The sequence below is a fragment of the Monopterus albus genome, unplaced genomic scaffold (assembly GCF_001952655.1).
Source record: "Monopterus albus unplaced genomic scaffold, M_albus_1.0 scaffold15.1, whole genome shotgun sequence".
In the NCBI taxonomy this organism is placed as follows: domain Eukaryota; kingdom Metazoa; phylum Chordata; class Actinopteri; order Synbranchiformes; family Synbranchidae; genus Monopterus; species Monopterus albus.
In genome coordinates this window covers 1915372-1925682 of record NW_018127895.1, presented here as the reverse complement: position 1 = coordinate 1925682, position 10311 = coordinate 1915372, and the positions used below count along the sequence as shown (strand labels likewise).

Here is a 10311-nt window from a genome sequence, read left to right as displayed (position 1 = left end):
TACTTTATATACAGTTACAGGGACCCTCCAAAGGGTCGCCTAATAAATCTGGTGTCCTTTATGTTCTAACATATAACTATCTTGATCTTTTGTACTCTTTGATTTTGCCTTGTTGAGTTGTCTATTATTGGTTTCTCTAGAGGCAAACTTACTCTAAATAGCATCACCTTTAATCCAGTTTGTAAATAAGTACGAAATCTATTTATCACATTGCCTCTTGCAGTGAATGAGACCTGATCGTGATTGCATATATTTTAAACTAAATTATAATTGCCTTCTTGGAACCTTGTGTCGTTACATGTTTCTTTCCGAGTTGTTTAGCACACGGACGCTTTTTTATGTATAGCGGTGGTTGAATCGTGGTTCTTTAGTGCAACACTGAGTGCCAAACGGAGTATACAGTTTTATCATAGCGTGAAGATAAACAGACATGGTAGTTTTTGACACACGGGTGGTTATCGTGGTGACTGACAGAACGGCTTTAATAACGTTAGACTGCTGCGATGCGCTGCTAACGACTTTATCCAACACTGTGTTAACGTGTTTGCTAGATTAGCAACGCCACCCTGCTTAAACACCACTAATCCTCTCCGCGTAAACTCCACCCCACACCTCAGCCTGTCTTCTAAATCAGCACGCAGTAAGTCAACGTTCACACTCGGCGATGGTGTTTTTTAGTAGAGTAACTTCCTTTATGTGCATTATCATTTAATGTACCCATTACTTTCTTGATTAAAACCTGTGAAAATGTCTTTCCCAAAGAGACATCTTCACATCCATCCAACAGTTGGATAAACCCCCCCAAAATAATCAGTTTACAATAATGTTAAAATAAAGGAAATTAGCTAAATTCCATATTTGAGAACCTGGAACCACCACCAACTTGTCATTTTTGCTGAAAAACTACTTAAAAGATTCATCTTTTATCATAGTTATTATTTTTCTGTTAGATTATTCAGCTAATCGTGGGAGCTTGGGATCTTACTGTGTAATTGCAAATAGCTTTAATCTTTAATCTCCCCACCCTGTGCCTTTCTTTTGTGCAAGGGATGCCTAATGCCAGTGCAAGGCCGAAGCATGGCAGGAGGACCCGAAGACGACGCAGAGAGGACCCTGCCAGGAACGAGCTGGTCTCTAGTTCCCTAGAAAGCGCCCAGCAGTGCCTGTTCCGCCAAGATTATGGGACTGCGTTTGTGCACTACCTTCTGGTCCTCAACATCGCACCAGTGTTTAAGGAGTTTGCGAGGGTAATGACTATTTACACTGCTCTGAAAACCAGACTGTGTACGTTCACTGCCAATTATTGTGCACACGTAACACAAAACCACAGTTACACGGTCATAAGCTGTGTCCAAAGTCACTCCCTCATTCACTCCTTCACTATTTTCTATATAATAGACATATAGTAGTTCATTTTTTGAATGTGTAAAATGTGGAGCATTGCAATGTGGACTTGTTAGCAACTGGTGTTCTGCCTCACTCAGTCGAAACTGTGTAGTCACTGCTGCAGAATGAAAAGCTGTTAAATGTTCGAACCCAATTTTGTGACATCTCCCTTTCAGGAGTCCTTCAGGTTCACCCTCTTCAAGTGGACTGAAGAGCTGGACTCTGTGGGCCGCATTCAGGACCTTTTTGACTGCTATGAACAAGCACTCGAACTTTTCCCTGCTGATGAAGTCATCCTAAACAGCATGGGCGAACACCTCTTCAGGTACTCCTCCACATCTCTCTATCGGATGTCCTCTTACCATATCCTATTCCTGTACTTTCAAGGCATAGTGTAGCTTTACATTATTTAGATGAATTATCTGCTCATACTCTTTTTGAGGATACTTCGCCTCTCCTTTTGTTACCCAGGATGGGATTTAGAGATGAAGCCGCAGGTCATTTCCACAAAGCCTTGAAGCTGAGACCAGACTATCCAGAAGCCAGGGAGAACTTCTACCGTGTGGCCAACTGGCTGGTGGAGCGCTGGCATTTTCTAATGCTTAATGACCATGGGAGGAACCGGAAGTACCAACAAGCCATTCAGAAGGCTGTTCAGAGCGGCTGCAACACTGTACTTGACATAGGTACTGGCACTGGGATCCTCGGGTGAGATATTTTCCATGAGGCTTTGGAAACTTTTTTTGTGTGTGCGTTTTGTATAAAAGTTAGAACTTGCCCCTCAAGCAGCAGCCTACCTGTGAAGAACAGGACCTATGTTTTAACACATGTTCTGATTTCCTGGTTCTGTCTGTTAAGCATGTGCGCTAAGAAGGCGGGGGCGGCCGAGGTGTATGCCTGTGAGCTGTCAAAGACAATGTATGAACTGGCCTGTGAGGTGGTGACTGCTAATGGCATGGATGGCAGCATTAAGATCCTCCATATGAAATCTCTGGATATGGAGGTGCCAAAGGACATCCCACACAGGTGCAGTTTACATGTAAATTCTTTAAGCCTCCATCCGTGTTTGTGTTGTCTTGAATATTTTGGATTAAGGAAGTCATTTTTAAGTTTTTTTTCATTTAATGTATTGTTTTTGGTCCCTTGTTAGGGTGTCATTGGTGGTGACAGAAACTGTAGATGCTGGATTGTTTGGAGAGGGCATTATAGAGAGCCTTATACATGCCTGGCACCACCTCCTGCTGCCTCCACAGGTAACTTCACTTATTAAACAAAAGGCAGGAACCAGAATTTTGTCCTCCTGTTGGCACAATGCACTGTTAACATTTCTTAGATTTTGTTTTGTTTTGGCATGCTACACCTACTGCTGTTTACCGGTGGCACACAGGGTTCCCATGGTCACTAATGTCCTAAAAAGTGACTGTAAAAATTTCATGAATTTGTTGAATATTAAATCTTTGAAAAACAAAATTGTGAACAATGATGCCAGAACTGTGTCACAATTAAGGGTAAGGGCTTGAAGGACCCGAAGAACAGGCACTGAAATGTTTTAATATTGCAGAAAAGAAAACTTAATATGGATTTAAGGCTCCTAAAGTCAAAGGTTTCAAATAATATTCAGTATTTATTCAAATACATCAGGCAAGTTCTGTCATATGTGAGTTTATGGTAAGAGTTTCACTCATTTAACACCTACAGTACAGTAACTGGCAAATAGTGTAGCTGCCAGTTAGCCTGTTAACTTTCATTGTGTGTTGGTGCCATTAGGGGGCTTAATGTGAATTATCATTAAAGTCGCATATTCCTTGTCCTAAAGAAAGGTGAGAGTGAATCCAGGGAACAATGTGCAACAGGACGGGTCATCCCTGCTGGAGCCACTGTGTTTGCTATGGCCGTCGAGTGCCTCGAGATCCGCCGGCATCACAGGTAGGCCTTGGAGTCATTAAACGGGACGAAGCAGAATAGGGTTAGAGGTCCGAGTGAGAGAGCCAGAGAGTGAATGAGGAGAGAGAGCGGCACAGTAAGACCAAAGTGAATCAGAGAATTGAGACATTATGGAGTGGTTGTTTCACTGGGGTTATGTTCTAAAGCACAGTTAAACACAGCTACACATCTGTACAACCCTGTGGGAAGGATTTTATGTGAATGCAGCCAAAACACACACTTCTGTCAGTGCTGCTGTGTGCACCCTGTGTGTATGCAGCCCTGCCCTCAAACACACACAGACCTGAAACTTGATGCTTCTAGTAGGTTACTGTAATTCCCGATTTCCATTAACATATCAAACAAAATCAGATAACAGCCTGTTTTTTTTTTTTTGTTTGTTTTCAAATTGGCCTTGAAGTACACACGCAGTCAGACGTCATGATAAGCATCACACCTCTAGTTCCGGGATTCTGGCAGCTGTGTAAAAAGGCTATAAAAGAGGGTGCTGTAAATTTCTGAGAGTAGGCCGTGTATCAGATAAAATGTTTTACTGCAGTGGTGAAATTATATGTTACTTTCTTAGTTTTGCTTACTCATGACTGTTCAAAGTCAAACAGAAAATCTCTATTTATTCCGAAGCATGGGTACAAAGTTTCTGGACCGAGCATTGAATCTCTGTTTATGTTTTGTACAGGCTGTGTGTGTCAGAAGTTGGCAGTCTGTCCATGGCTACAGCCGGAGAGCTCCGTAGCCCAGTGAGCTGCAGCTCTGAGCCAGATGACTCCATGGAGCCATACACTACAGAGAGACTCAGCAGATTGCCGGGAGGATATAAACCTCTCACAGAGCCCTTCACAGCCCTCACCATAGATTTCAATAACGTGCAGGTGAGCAGGAACGTCCCTGATAGCCAGCGCTGATAAACTGTGTGTGGGCTACATTCAGAAGTGATCTTTCCAATAGACTTCTATGTGTGTAACCGACTAACCTATCATCTGCTCGCCATAATAATCAGCTGTTAATTGAATACATTTTGATCTGTCAGCCGCCACCAGAAGGCTAATTTGCTGAAGATGTATCCACACAAGCTGTGTCATTTAGGGTGGATTTGAAAGTGTTGGAGAGGGCAGTGTTTGCTTTGGCCTACTCTAACACACAGCACTGAGCTCTGTCTGACAGAGTTGGGAGCTTATTTGTTTATTTAACAGGGACAATGCATATTAATTACATTTCTGTCAATACACCAGAGTTAGCCAAAGTGGCACATTTTCATCTGTAGTCCAGAGATGTGTATTAGTGCACCTGCCGCTGCAACACTGATGATATGTTCTTCTTATCAGGCCAGATGAAAATATGTGGTCTCTAATCTACTGATATAAAAATGTAAGACTGCTGTTCACACAACAAATGAAATCCAGTGTAGACCATGATGCAGCGCTCCTCAGCAAGAAAGTTGTTGGGATGTAAAAGCCATAAGACCTACTGTTACAAAACAAGGCTTGTTAGTATTAAATCAATTTTTTTCTGCACCCACTTTAAAAAAAAAAAGCTGTGAAACTTTAGCTTTAACTGGTCTGTACTGGTAACCTGTAGGAACTGGAAGGCCTGAGCTCCAGGGAGGTCCAGCGGGTCCGTCTGCCTGTCACTCAGGAGGGGGAGCTGGATGCTCTGGCCGTGTGGTTCCAACTCCACCTAGATGAGGAGAGCTCTCTGTCTACTGGACCGCAAGAGGACACGTGCTGGGAGCAAGCCATCTACCCTGTTCACAGCACCAAGGGTAAGATACTGACAGATACAGGGAATTTTCCTTCAATCATGTCTAGTTGTTTCAAATTCCTATGAGTCAGACATGTTTATTAAACTGTTTTATCTGCTGCTCAGCTTATGTTCCTAATGTATAACAGTATAGGAGATACAGTATAGTATAATGTTTTTCTGCATTGAGTGGCCTACTTCTACTTTTAAACTTTTAAGCACATTTTCATGATAATATTTAATTTTACTTAACATTTTCAACACTGGACCTTTACTTGTAACAGAATAGGCAACCTTTACAGTGTGATAGTAGTACTTTTACTTCAGTAAAGGATGTGAATACTACCAGGACTAACATACAAACTAATTAGCTTTATTTCTACTTGCATGCTTTTTTTTTTTTACTATGTTTATGGCTTATATTTATTTTTAAGGGTCAATCTAGTGCTGCAATCCAGTTCAATCCACTGTCACAGTCACTTATAATAAAAAACGACCCTTTCGTTTTCATTCCTTTAAGGGTTGTTGTAGCTGATGATAATAGTAATTGTGTAATACTGTGACGCCGTGATACTTTCTGAGACAGTTAACATACCAGGAAAATCTTATACTGTTGCAACCCTGATTCTTAGCATTAAGCTTATGGTGCCAGACATCCCTAAGAACACTGTGTACTCTTTACATGCCACTGTGAACTTAATAGACACTGACAGGAGGTCATATGTTCCAGTTGACATCACAGTATGTCATCTTTCTGACAGGACTCAACAGCATTTCTCAGCACTGTTAATGAGCTGGGGCAGCGTCGAGGGAGCCGCCACCTCTCCCGCTGGTCACCAACATCCGTTTCCCAGCCGCTGTGACTTGTGCTCTGTGATCGCCTGTGACACTGTTTAGCGTTCATGAAATTCTTATAGGCAATAAATATGCATTTTCCCCCCTAATGTTGCAGACGAGCGGCACGCTGACATGAAGACATGAACAGATGTTATTCCTGTAAGAATAACCTCTCCCCACCTCTCTCTTTGTACCAGGTCCCCTGAATCTCATTTCTCTGTTGGGCTCCCTTCTGTTCCATTTGCTTTCTGTATTTTACTTTCCTTGCATTTCTACAACCATGTAAAAATGTTATCAAGAATGTTTGCTTAAAACTTCACACTCCTTTTAGGTGTTTCTGTTGTACAGTAGTTGGAGATCATCCCTTTAGTCTACATAGCAAAAACAGAACTCGCTTTTCCATGTGTATGGAAGAATACTGTACTTTGTGTTCAGAAATGGTTTTTGTACATATACAAGGGCTAATCACAGCTGTAATTTCAGTTAGGACCAAAAAAACGTTTGATCACAAAATGGTAACATAATTATGTAAATCATAAATAAATATAATTAGAAATCTGATTGGATTTCCAGTGCCGGCCTTCACTCCTCGATACTGTGTACTTTGAGGATAAAAAGTATTACGTTTTGATTCCACACCCTATATTCCTGTAGCATAATTAAGCCAAGTCGGTGGTTTGTCTTGTTTTCTTCAGGTTTTGTCCTGAAACCTCAAGACGAGCTACTTGTTGAAGTCTCCTGCCGAGATTCCTATTTGAGGCTCTGCAGTGTCGCTGCAGTGAGAGATGGGCATGAAATCCGTCTGGACAAGCGTGTGGACTTGCACTTCTCTGGAAACCCCATTTCAAACCCAAACCCAGAGGCAGAGCTTTGCAGTGCATTAGCATGTCTTCAGACTAAAGACTTCTGCATGCTGGAATGCTCAGAAATGGCGCTCGTGAATAATCAGGACTACCATTGGAGTTTTTGCAGCGCGTTGGTCAAACTAATCTCCCAGCTGAAGGTCAGGTGCCGAAACCAAGAGCAAGGACCAGGTGTTCAGTCTGACCTCGCTGACCCTCCTAACCCAACGGACTGTAGTAACCTGCTGTATGTGCTGGATGTGTCCGAAGGCTTCTCCCTGCTCTCCCTCATCGCTGCCAGCCAGGGGCATGTAAAAGCCTACAGCTCTGTGGAGAAGCACAAGCAACAGGAGGTGCTAAAGAGAATGGCTCGCTCCAATAACATCTCAGAGCAGCACCTAGAATTCTGGCTCAACCACATGGAGGACGAGCAGGGGATGCTGCAGAGACCGTCCAGGGAGAAACTGTGGAGCGCCATCATCCTGGACTGTGTAGAGACCTGCGGCCTGATACGACAGAAATTGATGGAGAAAGCTTCCCTGGCCAGGTACGTGGAAGTGGTAGTGTCTGGAAAACCAGCCGAGGGCATGCAGGAATGTATAATGACTTTTGTTCATTTTGTTTTGTATTTTTGAGTATCATGTTGGTGTACATTTATTTATTTGAGTGTCAAATTACTAAAAATATATTTCTCTGATTTGCACTAGGTGTCTGCTGGAAGAGGGAGGACGTATTTTCCCAGAACGGATCGTGGTGTACGGTATGCTGGTGGAGTCAGACACGTTGCTCCTTGAAAGTGCTGTCCAGGGACAGGAGCCAACACTGGGATTCAATATCGCTCCCTTCATCAACCAGTTCACTGTAAGTATACCAAAATCAGCTAGCACGTATTGAGGTTACCTTACTAATGGTATTTGCTTTGCATGTAAACATTTTAACGGTCACTGCAGGGTTTGCTGTGGGCTGGAACAACAAAGCTCACCAGATCACATCTTGTGCTGGCTTCTCTGTATTTTCACAGAAGAAAGGTCACATCTTGTTCTGCCATAATTTATCACTATATGTTAACTGCTCCAGTTTGGTCAGCGTAAACTAACCCCTGCATTCACAGTGATGCCCCTGCTGTTGTCTGAGTAGAGTCCAACTAATCAATCAGTGCCAAGTTTGGATGGATGGCAGTTTATCACATTATACTGGTTTATAATGGATATAACATTATAAGTAACAACACATTTCACCACAGAAAGACAATTAAGAAATGAAGTGTTGCCGTTATAAAGTCAACTGGGGACCATAGTCATTTTAAATTTTTAAATTTAATTAAGTCCGGTATGATTAACTGAATATCACATTGAAACACACCAAAAACATCTTGTCAAGCTGAAACTTCTTCACAAGTTACAAATGTTGTGAACTGTTTCTTCTGTGCATCTTAGGCCAGTGATATCCTGTATTCTGTCTCATGCTCCTGATGCAACGCTCAGTACTGACAGCTTTTATATGCAGTTTGTTGTGTTTGGAAACTTGCATCATTTGTCCATTTTGTGTTGCCCTGGGGTTTTGATACATATGATTGACATACTGTATTGTGCAATACTATAAAAGTACTTGCCTAAGATAATCAGGCAGAGTGTATGTCCAGTTGTTTAGTTTTCTACCGTGCACGGTTTGTCTTTTGGCAAACGAGGTATTTCACTTGGAACACTGAGTGTTGTGCAGCCCACTTTGATGTGGGCTGCCTGGCTGCGTGAAAGAAGCTGCATAATGCCTTTGAATTCTTTTTCTTTATTTGGTCTGGAAATTGTCTTTTTTTTTTTTTCCCTCCCAGCATCATGTTTTGATTTTACAGGCCCCTGATGGGATGGCCATTAGTTTTAACAGATGTTGTCTTTGAAGCCCTCCGCTGAGGGCACAACTTCTAGCACAACTGTCGCGCAAGACACAGCACACAGTTTGGCCCAACACATTCCTACCTGAATCCATCAGTACGCATTACATCAAGCACATCAGACAGAGGGCTCCGAGGTCTCCACAGCTGTGACAGGGAGGAGGAAAGATTCTTTTGTTGTGCCCTAAAGGAAACAATGGCGCTTTCTGTGCTGCCACTTTGGTTTCTCCCTCAGCTTTTATGTCTCCTGCCCTGTAGTCATGGCCTGTTTATCAAGTTTGGAAGAGTTTGAGATGGAAAATTGGTTTTAATCAGTGATTGAGTGATTATCCACTGACACTATGAGTTAAAACCTAATGCGGATAAATGCTGTTTTGTGAGGAAGACTGCCAACATCAACTGCGAGTCAGCTTCTTCATGATTTTGAATGTTTTTCTGTCTATTTTAAGCCTGAACCCTTTTTTGAAGCTTTGTTAAAAATCTGTAGCATGAGATTTTTTTAAGAGTACAGTACATGATGTGTACAGCGATATGTAGTTAACCTCCATACAAAAGACAAGACACGCTGCTTAGTCAAAGAACAGGAAAGTAGAAAAGAAAAAAGTGAACTTTTTTATCATGCAGCCATGGTTGTAAAGTATTTTTTAACTTGTGCACTTCAACGAAGCAGGGGCTCTTCACCTTTTCAGGGGAAAATCCATTTCCTCTGTTGTGAACACTGTTTAACAACCCGCACCTGTTTTGTGTTACGTCGCTGTCAGATCCGAGTCGTACTTCCACCCTGGTCTGTTATATACTACGCACCTCCTTCTGTATAATGTCAGCAGGCAGTCCTTTAGTTTGTCTGTTGCACACAACGTAGTATAATTGTGTTACTTCTTTATGTCCTACAGGTACCAGTCCATGTGTTTCTGGATTTTTCCACACTGGAATGCAGTCATCTCAGCGAGTCTGTGGAGCTGTTTGTCCTCGACCTAATGGATGCCAACGTAAACTACACTACTAGAGATGTCAAGGTAAGGCATAGTGCAGCCAACATGACTGGAATTAATATAATACAATCAGCTGTTAGCGACTGCTGAAACTTGAGTTCATGCATTGGTTCTGGCAATATAGTTCAGAAGTCCTTGGGATACCCTCTGCTACATGAACGGTCTATACCAAGAAATGCTATGATACTGTAAATGCCCTGAGATGATTTTTGTTGTGAATTGGCACTAAACAGAAAAAAAAAACTGAATTAAAGTGAAAATATTTTTGGCCACTCATCTCCACAAAATTCTGCTAACATTGATCCAGCAATCAAACATTAGGTTGGATGCAAATGAAACCCAGGGATTTATATTATTTCCCCAAAGCTCATAATGGTAAAATGAAGTATCTTGTTAAGCCGTGATCCCTGTGTCCCAGGTCCAGGCCACGTCTGCAGGCAGAATAACTGCAATTCCCTTCTGGTACCACATCTATCTGGACCAGGAGATCAGTGTCAGCACCCTCAGCCAGAACTCGCACTGGAAGCAGGCGGCTGTAGTGCTGCAGCAGCCCCTGGAGGTACGGGCCGGAGACTGGGTCTGCCTCGCAGTGAAGCTTCACAAGAGCATCATCTCCATATCAGCCCATGTAGACAATGCCTCTGGGCCAATGGAGTACTAGTCTCTTACATTCTAGCTTTGGAAC

At 42.5% G+C, this 10311-nt stretch overlaps 1 protein-coding gene across 1 annotated transcript in view; it reads left to right on the top strand.

The window, feature by feature from the left end:
- Window positions 1-141: 141 nt before the first annotated feature.
- Window positions 142-10311, top strand: part of prmt9 (protein arginine methyltransferase 9) — an 18025-nt gene continuing 7855 nt past the window's right edge. The window contains exons 1-13 of the mRNA XM_020591776.1: window positions 142-640; window positions 1048-1247; window positions 1563-1711; window positions 1858-2094; window positions 2245-2412; window positions 2537-2639; window positions 3203-3312; window positions 4007-4199; window positions 4906-5089; window positions 6600-7293; window positions 7454-7607; window positions 9528-9650; window positions 10045-10310. Of these exons, the coding sequence (XP_020447432.1) occupies window positions 1050-1247; window positions 1563-1711; window positions 1858-2094; window positions 2245-2412; window positions 2537-2639; window positions 3203-3312; window positions 4007-4199; window positions 4906-5089; window positions 6600-7293; window positions 7454-7607; window positions 9528-9650; window positions 10045-10287 (2556 nt within the window). The 5' untranslated portion in view covers window positions 142-640; window positions 1048-1049 and the 3' untranslated portion in view covers window positions 10288-10310. The remainder of the gene's footprint in view (window positions 641-1047; window positions 1248-1562; window positions 1712-1857; window positions 2095-2244; window positions 2413-2536; window positions 2640-3202; window positions 3313-4006; window positions 4200-4905; window positions 5090-6599; window positions 7294-7453; window positions 7608-9527; window positions 9651-10044; window position 10311) is intronic.